Source organism: Myxine glutinosa, chromosome 10 (assembly GCF_964187855.1).
Source record: "Myxine glutinosa chromosome 10, kmMyxGlut1.1, whole genome shotgun sequence".
Lineage (NCBI taxonomy): Eukaryota > Metazoa > Chordata > Myxini > Myxiniformes > Myxinidae > Myxine > Myxine glutinosa.
This window is the reverse complement of record NC_136270.1, coordinates 72,637,320-72,650,047: the sequence shown is the minus strand read 5'-3', so window position 1 is coordinate 72,650,047 and position 12,728 is coordinate 72,637,320. Positions and strand designations below refer to the sequence as shown.

Here is a 12,728-nt window from a genome sequence, read left to right as displayed (position 1 = left end):
TACTAAACAGGAATTTATCCTAATTCCAATGGAGGATTTGATCAATTTGCGGTTCATCACGACCGATGCATTTCGCAATGAGGCTTTGTGTGCATTTTCTTTGATGCTTCCTGTGGACTGTGAATTCGGAGGGGCCTACATTCGAGTTCATTTTCACAATGAACAGGAGTTTATTTTGGAGTCCAGAACAGGAGTTTCTTTTGGTTTAGTGGGGGGGGGGGGGGGGGGGGGTTGTGAACAAAACTGCTGAACTAGGTCATCCTGCTTGTCATCCTCCATTTCACGGCCACAGCAAAAACATCCAGATCAGGCTGTGCAGTCTGATTAGCTATGTTTGTCCGAGGAGCGGACAAATTACTTACTCTGCTGCAGCACACGTGTTATGTCGTCCAAAACAAAGTGGGAAATCTTCATCTTTAAGCAATAACATTGAAGCGTTTAGTTATGATGGAGATAAATGTGAAAAGGCAACAAAAACAAGGACATGGTTTGTAGTTCATCAAATAATTTTTAACAAAAGGTAAAAAAACAGACAATTCTTTTCATCAGTAGAAATGGCCGACGTTGCCATTTAGCACTCATGGTTCACTATTTGTAGAAAAGACTTCATACGTACTAATGCTGTGTTTATTGATTTTGCAGCTGAAACTTTTGCTGAATTTCAATTAGTCTTGATCGCCTTGTTGAGCCTAGAGTTTATTTACCATATTGATTTTTAAATAACTGCCAATCATCCATATGTCACCTCCAGCAATCAGGTAATTATTTAGCGTTTATTGTTTTTATTCTCTGCCAAATGCATATAGCGTTTGCTTCAAATGAAGATAAAAATGTATCATTTTTTTTTTTGGGGAAAATCGTGTCGTATCCACATTCCTAATTTGGATGTGGACGTGATCAAGATGCCACTGTCCGTCGTTTTGTGATTAGTTGCGTGATTTTGAGGTACTTATTGAATAAAAAATAAAGGCAAGATCTAAATAGTCTGTTTCTAAATAACAACACAGTACATGTTCACAGGCCATCTATCAGTGGTACTGCGAGATTCATTGGATTTAAATTTTTTCTCTCAAAATCACTTCTGGCTGTTGGAAAATTTGTCTCTTAAGTATCGGCTGCAAGCTCTCGACAACGCAGTGTGATGTGACTTTTCACGTGCGAGGCATTTTGGAATGGCCACTGAAATGGTGAACAATCCAAACAAAGTTAAACACACAAGTTAAAAAATGTATGAACTTTGATAGTTTCAAGAGTTGGATACTTCCATGCAGGACAAAATACCTGGAAAATTTATCTTTTTATCGTATACGTACAAGTGTATCTCTATATACGTACAAGTGATGAATGACATTTTAAAAGCTTCACTTTTGGATTATTTTGGCTTCTTTTTTCTTCTTCTTATTTTTCTTTTCTTTTTGGCATTGTGATGTAATGACGATGATCCTTTTGGTGAGATGATGGTCCTTTCTGACACAATTCATATATTAAAACCTGCCATGGCCCACATTTCAGCTGATTGTGATCTATAAACTTGTTTCATTGGATGTATCAACTATGTACTGTACTTGTTTATTTATTTTATTTTTTGGTTATGGGTTTTGTCAAGTTTTTAAAATCTGCCCAAATGTTTGTTTTCATCCGTTTGTTTGAACTTTGTTGTTTTGAAAATGGAGTTTATCGCGTGCTTTCCTGAAAAATAATTTTGTATTTTATTTGAGCAGTTTTTTTTTTAGTTAAAAAAAAAAAAAAATGTAGTTGTACAATCAGCTGAGCCACTCAATATATTTCTTTTAAGGCATATATGATCAACACCATCCCAAGTAATGATGATTTAGAATGCTGCTTTTTGACGAGTTGTACACATTTTGGTTCAGGTAGGACTTGCCCTCTTCCTCTGTCTCAGCAGTTTGTAGAAATTTCCACAATGATGGGGGGCATCTCCCAGGACACAGGACACGACAAGACTACTTGGACATTTGGAAGAGCAATGGGTTGGCACTTGTTTAGGTCAGTGTAAGGAAGAGCATGAGGACATGCTGAACATTTAATCTTGAGATTTAATTTTACCATTAAACCTTTAAATTTCCACCTGTCAGAGTGGATACTTTGCAGTAATGATCTGAGACTTTGTTTTTCATCTTCTTCGATTGAGGTGGTTATCATGCTTCATTTGACTTTTCGTTTCGATACTTCGACCAGGATGGTAGGAGGATGATATACAGGTATGCACAATTGCTTATAAGCTATCTGGCCTAGGTTGAATCCTGACCTACCTATAAATTGTCGTCCTGGTGTTTCACAGGTAGGGTGATTCATCAATGCGTCCCTCCGTTGGACGTCAAACGGGACGTCCCCTCTGGCAGCATTAGTTGGCGAACGTTAGAGATCCCACGTCGTCTTTTGTGAAGAGTAGGTGTTATCTCCAATACTGAATAAATTACAAATTCCTGCCCTGACCTACAGAGGGCACTACATCAATGGCACACAGCCCCACCCTCAGCTAATGATGCTACCTCGCCACCTTGAGCTGCGTATGGAAGAAGAAGATTTCCTCGACCTATAGCCATTAAGTACATTAAAATAGTACACAAGTTACCTTTCAGCCGCATGAGCTGGAGTAAAGACTTTTGTGTGCTTGTCAAGCTTCACCAGGAAGTCTTCATTAGTAATGATGTCCATATTTTCAATCTTTTTTGCTTTTACATATTCAATAAAGTTTTCAGTACTTGTACATTTTTTTTTCTTTGTGCTACATCTTTCATTCCAAATCTTTGGAAATCTGATGTTGGAACAGCTCCACAAGTATCAATAAATTCAAAGTTGTGCTTCATGGTCTCATGTCTGGAAGGTTTTTTATTTTTTAATGTGTGTGTTGTCTTACTATTCCTGATGAACACTTGGGATTGGAGGTGGGTCTTTTGTACATTCAAGTGCAACGAATACTTCATGGATGGAATGAGAATGGTTCTTTGGCTCGGGTGGATGTATTGGCTTAAAGCTTTCTACCTTAAATGTAATAAGGAGGAACAAAGGGATCGCTTCACCAACGAGTGAACACACCTTTATTTCAGATTCTTCAAATCGATCTTCGTTTTTGTTTTCTCCGTATCTTAAACAAATACGTTGTCCACGATAAAGTACGGCCCTGCCTCGGTCACTCGACGTCCTCTTCGTGGCACTCGATCGATCCTTAGACCATCGTCGACCTAGTCGGCCCTGCAGGCGTGTTGCTGCTGCCTTGGGGGCACCGCCGAGCTGGCAGCGCTGACGTCAGGACTCGTCCGCCGCAACATGGCGAGACGGTCGCTGCGTGAGGAGCTTTCCTTTGCGGCCTCTCGGTCTATGTTCGTTTGAGCTTTCACAGAGGGTGTCGAGCGTCTCTAGTCGGCCGTCCCCGCGTTCCGTCTGCGTTCAAGGCCTGACGTTTGCGTCCCTCGAACCGAAATATCCTTCCCAAGTCAAGTTTTGCGTTATTTTTTTTCTGCCGATTCCTCGGCGCGTTGTTGCGGCCGATCGCTGGTGATGGCGCACCTCCATTTTGAGTGTTTCAGGCCCACGACCGTTTGAGTCGCGCTACGACTTCCCTGTCCCTCTCTATCCTCCGCGGCCTCTCGATGCGTCCTACAATCTCGTGGATGTTCTAGATCACGACGTTTGTTGAGAAAGAAACTTTTATCGGCATCGCGCGAGCGAGACGGCTTTCTCCCTGTCGGCGCGTGACCTTCCCTCCCCCGACACGAGCACGCGCATGGAGCAGGTAGGCTCGCGGCCTTCCGTGTACACCTCACATCCCCGCACTCGTCTCTCCAGCACGTTTTCCTGTTTCTCCTGCCTACGGATGATACTGAATAGCTTGTGGTAGCGTACATTGCTAATTTTGGCATGACCGCTTCATGCAACCCCTCCCTCCCCTCCTTTGCCTTCACCATCATCCTTGCGCCTCCTCTTCCTCCCGCGCGCTTTCTCTTCTCTTTACATTACATTTTATTCAAAGCGATGTTTTATTTTATTTTATCGTTACCTCCCGTTCGCCTCCCTAATTTCTGCAGCTCTGGGCGCCGGGAACCCCCCCGGTTGGACCTGCGGAGAGCGGTGCGGGAGACCCCGGAACGAGCCAGGCTCCGGCTCAGGACTCGTTCGGCGATCGGCAAGGGCACATCAGCGAAGGCAACAACACCTCGACCAACGATAACTCCAGGTACGGTGGGGTAGGTAGTTCACGGGGTCTTCGTGATGTGGGCTTCACGTGGTGTTTCGTCCTTTCCGCATCCTGCCTCGTTTGCAGCACGTCCTACCTGGGATGCTCGTGCGCTTTAAAGCGTTTTATCCTTCGTCCTTTTAATCACAAAATGTTTCTTCTTTACCTTCTCTTTCCTCCATCTTTCCGTGCGTCGAGCCGAGTGGGTGCCACGCCCTGCTCGACTCGGCGGACTCGCAATTCGCCGCTGACGGACCTCGGCTGGCCTGCAAGGCCCAGTCGTGTACAGTGTGAGCGTGTTACAGTACAGTGCTGTGACCTGGCTACCTGAAACGCTTAGCTACGGCTCCGGCCATCGGAGACTATGTAACCGAAGCCACATCACTATTTTGTTACAAAATGGACGGCAGAGATTTTTGGCTCCTGGTGACCGTCGTGCGCCCTCGGGCCTACAACAAGGCCTGGAACTACTGTACTGCATCAAGGGGAAAGTTGCATCAATGAAAAAAACGTACCTGTACCTGTCTTCTTGACAAGTACCTGTTGGAAAGTTTCTAGGGTCGTTTCGCTTCCAGATGCTGTCGGTCGCATTGGACTCTTTTTGAACTTTCGCACCATTTTCATGGATTTTCTGCAAGGTAGACTTGTTCAGTCGGATGTAGTCGTGATACTGTGTGCCGAAAACGATGGTGTCACCGACACTTGATGAATACCATTGAATGGATCATGAATATTGACTATATCGTGCAGCACTGTAGCTCGTTGTCGCTGCTCTACCTGGCCGACTTGTTACTTTTTTTGGTATGGACTATAACTGCAATCGAGTTCTTTTTTTTGTGTTTGGAGCTCTTGCTTTGACTTGCCATATGGAGCTGTCAGTCAGGAAAAACAATGACAGCTCCATTTCTTTTAAAACTTTGAAAAACGTCATTGTGCAGTGGAAGGGATGATCACTGGCCCAGCATTATGTGCTCAATTTAGATAGTTCTTGAACGACTGGCTCACTGTACATTGATGAGTGGTTTTCAGCCACCTGTTGAATATCGAGCTGTCGCATGTGCATTGCAGTTTGTTGGGTTTGCTCGCTACCCAGTAGGGTGGCTCACTGCCCAGTAGGGTGGCTCACTGCCTAGTAGGGTGGCTCACTGCCCAGTAGGGTGGCTCACTGCCCAGTAGGGTGGCTCACTGCCCTTTGGGGTGTCTCCCTTCCCTTTGCTTTGGGGTGTCTCCCTGGCCTTTGGAGTGTCTCCCTGCCCTGTGGGATTTGCTCGCCGCCCCGTGGGGTTTGCTCGCCGCCCCGTGGGGTTTGCTTGCCGCCCCGTGGGGTTTGCTCGCCGCCCCGTGGGGTTTGCTCGCCGCCCCGTGGGGTTTGCTCGCCGCCCCGTGGGGTTTGCTTGCCGCCCAGTGGGGTTTTATCGCAGCCCAGTGGGGTTTTATCGCTGCCCTGTGGGTTTGCTCTCCTCCCTGTGGGTTTTGCTCGCCGCCGCCCTGTGGGTTTTGCTCGCCGCCGCCCTGTGGGGTTTGCTCGCCGCCGCCCTGTGGGGTTTGCTCGCCGCCGCCCTGTGGGTTTTGCTCGCCGCCGCCCTGTGGGGTTTGCTCGCCGCCGCCCTGTGGGCTTTGCTCGCCGCCACCCTGTGGGTTTTGCTCGCCGCCGCCCTGTGGGCTTTGCTCGCCGCCACCCTGTGGGTTTTGCTCGCCGCCACCCTGTGAGGTTTGCTCGCCGCCGCCCTGTGGGTTTTGCTCGCCGCCGCCGCCCTGTGGATTTTGCTCGCCGCCGCCGCCCTGTGGGTTTTGCTTGCCGCCGCCCTGTGGGCTTTGCTCGCCGCCGCCCTGTGGGTTTTACTTGCCGCCCTGTGGGTTTTGCTTGCTGCCGCCCTGTGGGCCTTGCTCGCCGCCGCCCTGTGGGCTTTGCTCGCCGCCGCCCTGTGGGCTTTGCTCGCCGCCGCCCTGTGGGCTTTGCTCGCCGCCGCCCTGTGGGTTTTACTTGCCGCCTTGTGGGTTTTGCTTGCCGCCTTGTGGGTTTTGCTTGCCGCCGCCCTGTGGGCTTTGCTCGCCGCCGCCCTGTGGGCTTTGCTCGCCGCCGCCCTGTGGGTTTTACTTGCCGCCCTGTGGGTTTTGCTTGCCGCCGCCCTGTGGGCTTTGCTCGCCGCCGCCCTGTGGGTTTTGCTCGCCGCCCTGTGGGTTTTCCTCGTCGCCCTGTGGGTTTTTCTCGTCGCCCTGTGGGTTTTTCTCGCCGCCCTGTGGGTTTTCCTCGTCGCCCTGTGGGTTTTTCTCGTCGCCCTGTGGGTTTTTCTCGTCGCCCTGTGGGTTTTTCTCGTCGCCCTGTGGGTTTTTCTCGTCGCCCTGTGGGTTTTTCTCGTTGCCCTGTTGGTTTGTTCATGCCCTGTAGGTTTTGCTTGCCGCCCTGTTCGGTTTTGTCGCCGCCCTGTGGGGTTTCCCACCGCTGTTGGGGGTTTGCTTGCCACCTTTGTGGGTTGTGCTTGCCCCCCCTGGGGGTTTGCTCTCTGCCCTGCGGCGTGGCTCGCTGGGTTTTTTTTTTTCTTTCACTTTTTTTCAACATTATCATGTGCCACACAGGAACACTATTCACTCAGATTGCACAAGTTCAATTATCAGTTCTACGTGATAATGGTTTGTATGGTTATGAGACACCATTTGGGACTGGTGGGTGTTGAGGAGGTTCGAAGATGCCATGCCCTTCTGTTGTCCATGTCTTTTGGAAGACGTTCAGGGATTAAAGACCTTTTTATCTTATTTGTTTGATCCCTGGTGTTGGGCTAGCGGCTAGGGTGCCGGCTTAGGATCCAAGGATCCTGGGTTCGAATCCCGGTCGATCGCTGAATTAACGCCAGGGGGGTTGACTCAGCCTGTCATCCTTCCGAGGTCGGCTAATTGAGTACCAGTTCACTGGTAATTCCCTGTTTGTCGTTAAAGGCGGCAAAAAGGGTTGGCGTCAGGAAGGGCATCCGGCCGTAAAACATTGCTTCAAATAGGGGACCGAAAAACAACAACAACCACGGTTCCCGAAAAAGGCCAACCCCCGCTTTGCGGGGAAAAATGGCCTCTAAAGGTGTTTTTTTTTTTTTTTTAATCTTATTTGTTTGAGCAAAAGTGATCTAATTGAATAGAATTGGTCTGATGGGGTGGTTTTCTGTCAGTTCGGACCTCATGTAGTCCTCCATTCTACTTTTGCAGTTGTCCTGCACCATCGCCTCGTCTCTTTGGAAAATTTGTTTGATTCTTGCTAAACAAGAACACCTGCGTATTTTGGTCTTGACAGTTGATGATGGTAGTTTGGTATGCTTTGTTTTGGTCATCAAAGGTAATGTAAAAGCACTTGATGCTTTTGAGAGCGATGTGCTTCTGTAGTGCCACTGCATTGGGCTTGATCCATGGAGAGAGAGCCACCTGTCTTACAATATAAACACAAAAAGAAAAGGAAGGTGATCATGAGATGTTGCCTTTCTAGTTACAATAATTATTCCAGTAAGTTATTACAACTACAACCGTTTGATTGGAGAAGGCCATTTGAGTTTACTTTGGGCTATGGCATATTGGTGATTTGAACATCGTCTATCCAGATTTGTATGGCAGGGTACAACAGTCTTGCTGTGCTAGATTCATCCTCCATTTTGTGACAGCAAAAAGGGGAGGGCTGCAAGTTCGCAAAATGGCTGCCGGGTTTTGGGATGCTGAGCTCGGGGTTGGGCCTGCCAGGATCTGCTTGGGGGATGTTTGGCAATCATTGGCTCACGTGCTCACATGCATGTATACACGTACATATCTGCCATGGTTGTAGGATTCTCCTTTCTCAATTTTTAAAATTCTTTTTAACATGTTTTGTGCAAAAAACCAGTAATAACATTACTGTTTTGAATGTAATAAACAAGGGGATGTGCAAATGTTGTTTTGATCTTCTATCAAAGATTTAATTTGCTTTGAGGTTCAAGCTTCCCATAGTGATAATGGTGGTGTGGAGGTATACATATACGCGAATGTCAGAATGATGATTAAATGTGGCCAATCCAGCGTTGCAATGTATGGACTAGAGTCGGGGTGCATGGGCTGCCGAGTGCAGTACTGCGTTCTCGGTACTAGGGGCATCAGCTTGTCCACTTATTGCTTATGCAGCGTCTTTGTAGTACGCTATAGCACTTTATTTTCATTTTTGTCTATATTTATCTTATTTGATATCTTTAGCTTTGTCGTCGTTAATCAGTCATACTGTTCAGAATTGGTATTCTTATGAAAAATCGCCCATCCTGTTGAGCTATGTCATACGTACTCTGAGCTCACTTTAAATCTATCGCTTATCCTTTGTTACCCATTTGAGCTATTCCCAATCGAACTGTCTTTCTCTCTTTATTGACTCATTTTGGAAGCTGACAACATGGGGGAATTAAACTGATATATTCTTTGCTCTTTGGTACTTCCTAGTGTGGCATCGGAAGATGATGCTGCCTCTGGATCTGAGTCGGGGAGTCGGTCGGAAAGCGATGATTCGGGGAGTCGGCCGGACAGCAGCTCCGGGTCCAGCCAGTCTGAGTCTGAGCCAGCGTTTGCTTCCTCCAAAAGCGCTGCACCTGCTGCGGAGGGCCGTGGCCGCCCGCTCAGTCGCAAGGAACGCCTAGCTGATGTGAAGAAGGTATGACAGCAGCCGAAAAAGTGGGACTTGGTCGATAGCTGCTTTTTTCAGCACCCGGGGTTAAGCCAATGGGGTGTGCTAATGGGGCCTGTTTAAATGTTCCTCTGTCATGCACGGGCTCTCTGCTGTTTGTTCAACTTTTTGTTTTTCTCCCCATTTCGGGATTTTGCTTATTTTTACTTTTTATTTTTCTTCCTCCAAATACCTGTTTCTCCAGCTTTGCAACCATTCTGGTTCCATTTTTGCTTGACGTATCATTCATCGTCATTATTTGGCTCCTGATTCATTCCTTGTACTTGCTCAGTGTCCTCATTGTGCTTGTCTTGATGGCAACTGGCAACAAGGAAAGGCGATTTAAATGCTCGAAAGAATGCAGTTTATGGCAAGATTATTTCCTTGGGTTCTACAGCTTTTCTATCATGGCAGCCAGGAAAGAGTAAAGAATGTTGGGTTGTTTTGTTCAAACTCGTTCAACATTGTTCTGGTGTATCACAACCTCGTATCTACTTGATAGCTCGTCACTATAAGTAATAGGGTTTTGCATTTTGCTTTCGGTGTTTGTTTTGTATTTGTGCTTATTATTTTTATTTTTTTATTTTAATGCTCCCAAGTCCCAAATGCTCTGACCGTTTTCCAGCAAATGTTCTGGCCCAAGTCTTGTTGGAACCATTTTTTCAGGCCTGATGTTCGAACTGGCAGCAGTTTGTAATTTGTTCAAGCTGCCAGTGATAACTCGCCGGCTCTTCATTAAAGGCACCGTGGGATCTTTAATGTCAACTACCGTTCCCAGTGTCGGCATAAGGGTCCTTCTGGTTAACGTCCTTCCAATGGACGGTGCACACGTCCATGTCTCGCCCTGCATGCAAAACACCAGGGTGACAGTTTGTAGCCAAGTCGAGATTTGAACTAAGACAAGACGGCTCAAAGGTGAGTGCGGACATCTCCATTGCAGTTACCCTGCCACCCAACCGTGCTGTCACCAAATATGTATTAAGTTTTATTTGTGAATTAAAATTTTTTATTTTGATGCTATGTGTGATGGATATTTTTCAAGAAATATGACGAAATATGATTGTCAGCAAGCTTGCCTACGTATTTATGTAAACTGCCATGGAGACTTGATGATTAATAGCTTGTCTCTAACGGACAGAAGTGGAAGGACAAATTGCCATCTGGCTCCATCCTGCAGATCCAAAAGGAAGTTAAGCTGTGCAGTCATTGGCGGTCACTTTAGGATTCTTTCACACAAGAATGACACAAATCCTTTGCAGTGAGGTTAAAATTTCAATCTGTTTCCTTACCAGTGCCAGAATTCAACCAGGAGGTGGACTTTTCATTTTATTTTTATTTTATAGTTCCCTACCAATTTCACCAGAGGTTTGTTCACTGTCTGTCTGTCCCACCTGTGGTTTTCTCGACTTTTTCCCATACCCGTTATCATATACAACTAAAACTTGGTACATGGCTTTAATATGATACGTTACAGAACAAGATCGTGTTTCTGGGAGTTTCATCAATTATTTTTAAAATGTGTTATGGCTTTACTCTGCAAAATATTTGGACCTGCAGGGACCGGTAGAGACAATTGCAAAGCAATTCTCCCTCTTGTTTTTTTTTTTGTCTCCATATTTGTCCATACTTTGACAAGGAAAACAAGTTGTCTTCTCTCCTGACTGATGTTATAACCTTATCGGCCTTGGCTGTTTGTGTGCTCTTTAATGTGGATGATCAATTTGAAATGTGAACAAAAGTTTAAAATTATTCATCCTGCACGTTTTAAATTTCTCACCCACCCAACCCTCACTCCCTCCCTTTGATCACTCACCGTACCTTGCATTATGCTGAACAACAAATTGACCTTGTAACCTGAAGCTGGCATTGGCGACACTCCACGACATTGCATGCACAGTTAGGCTTCAGTGTATGTCGATCACTATCCCCTTCCCACATCCCTCCTAACCTCATGGTGACATGTCACATGTGTATCCTGGGGTCAAATTGGGAGATACAGTTTTATCTTACCCTTTAGTTATGGTTTTTTTCCACACTTTTTGTCTTGAAGATGATGTTTGCGTATACTGTCCAGGGGTCACGCTTAATTTATTTTCTTTTTTTGTGGTCTGCCGGGCCAACTAAACAGATTTTTTTTTTGGTGGCCTGACTATATTATCTGGTGGCAAATCAAAGTCCATAAAAATCAGCATCCACATTTACATAGAATGAAATAGAATTAGGACCAACAACTTTTTTTCAACATAATTAATACACAAAATCAACCACACCAAAGAACCTGCCAACATCCCTAACTTATTGTGAGTAGTGTAAATTACTGTTATGGCTGGGGGTAAAGCAATATCTAGAGCCAGGTAGATCTGTGTAGGTAGGTATTCGACTGTCGCGATAGGGAATCTACCTTGTAATAAGTCTGTGTTTAGTCCGGTTTGTCGGGCAAGAGTATACCTGTGAACATACCAGGATGTTTGAGTGTTAGATAGAGTAGGGATTAAAGATAACAGCCCCTGTGTGTCAAACCTGTTAGCCAAACCTTTGTCCCTTATGGCAATGCACTCCAACATAGACATTTAGTTAGGTCCCTAGCGCAACACTAAATAATTCCTTTCCCTGACGAGACTTTGGAAGAGAACAGGCAAAAGGAAACCAGGTCAGGACACCGCCGATGATGGCCGCCGTCAACTACACCTCCGGCAGGCCGAGGAACATCGAGTAGCACGTGCTATGACCACGCTACACACTACGAGCTATCACCACGCTGCGGTCCTGTGATTGGTCAGCGCGCTAGGCGCGAACCTCCAGCCAACGAGTGCGAGAGGCACGAAGCTGGAAGGTTCGATGGAAGTCGCTGGTTGGTAGTGCACCAAGGCTGACGTCACCGGCAAGGTTCCGAACGGCATTTAGCGAGAGCACATCCGGTTCTTGTTTGCGCAGCCCTTCCTCTTGGACATCCGGCGCTTCGTCTTGCGCAGCACGCTCTCTTCGTCTTGGAGACCGATCGTGAATGGAGATCGACCTTGTGTGGAGATCGCTGGCGGTGTTTTGGGCCGCATGGTGCTTTTGGTGCGTTGGACGCGTGGTGCTTGGTGCTCGGACCTCGTGGGAGCGGCGAGAGGCTTGGAGCAGGGCCTGGTGGCACGCGAGCAGGGCCGAGCAGGGCCGTGTTACACTGCAAGACGACAGACAGATAAGACTGCACCCCACATTTCCCAATTACACGACGAACGTGTTATTTTATTAATTCTCCCCTCCCCTCGTTTCTGGAGTCTGGTGTGTGGGATCCCAATTTAGGACTTTGATTATCGTTGCGTTTTCCTGGCCCTACCCTTTTTTTTTTTTCTTCTTTTTTTTTTTTGTATACTGAATCAAGGCTCGTGAAAGAGCTAACATTTATTTCACAAACAAATCAACCAGACGAACAAAATATACAAAAAGAGGGAGCGGAAGACAGGATGGGGAGAGAAGGGGAAGCACACAACCACAACATTTGAGAGCAGGGAGAAGTGTGGGAGGGAGAGGGCTTGGGGGCAGGAGGCGTGGGAAGGGTAGGGGGGGGGGGGGGAGAGGTATAAAACACAAGGGGACCGAAATTAGCGGGGGTAGAAAAGATCAAGGTTTTGGATGGGGGAGGATAAGAGATGGTGGTGAACAGCTGTTTTAAAGACCTGGAGGGTGGAGTGGGATTGAAGAGAGTGAGGGAGTTTGTTCCAGAGGCGGGAGAAAAGAGGAGTGAAGGTGAGCAGAAAGTCTTGATTTTGGCAGTTTAACCATAAGAGGGTTGCAGGCAGATCTTGTGCGACCTGCAGGAATATTTGGGGGACAGAGCCCAGAGAGGGCTGGGGGGGGGGGGCAAGGCCAGAGAGGAGTCGGTAG

At 46.9% G+C, this 12,728-nt stretch overlaps 1 protein-coding gene and 1 long non-coding RNA gene across 6 annotated transcripts in view; both read left to right on the top strand.

Annotated features, from left to right (window-relative positions):
• Positions 1-778: 778 nt before the first annotated feature.
• LOC144894054 (uncharacterized) lies at positions 779-2,828 on the top strand. Its single transcript, XR_013624753.1, has 2 exons — positions 779-2,007; positions 2,303-2,828. It is a non-coding gene; the product is annotated as an uncharacterized LOC144894054 (long non-coding RNA).
• A 435-nt stretch (positions 2,829-3,263) lies between these two features.
• The window catches only part of LOC137433460 (chromodomain-helicase-DNA-binding protein 2), a 218,020-nt gene continuing 208,555 nt past the window's right edge, over positions 3,264-12,728 (top strand). For 3 of the 5 annotated variants that reach the window (XM_078785762.1, XM_078785761.1, XM_078785760.1), the window contains exons 1-3: positions 3,264-3,757; positions 4,050-4,198; positions 8,636-8,843. In XM_078785762.1, coding sequence (XP_078641888.1) covers positions 3,749-3,757; positions 4,050-4,198; positions 8,636-8,843 — 366 coding nt within the window. In that variant the 5' untranslated portion in view covers positions 3,264-3,748. Of the gene's footprint in view, positions 3,758-4,049; positions 4,199-4,432; positions 4,837-8,635; positions 8,844-12,728 lie in introns of those variants that run through there. The other 2 variants (XM_078785763.1, XM_078785764.1) reach the window with 2 other exon arrangements.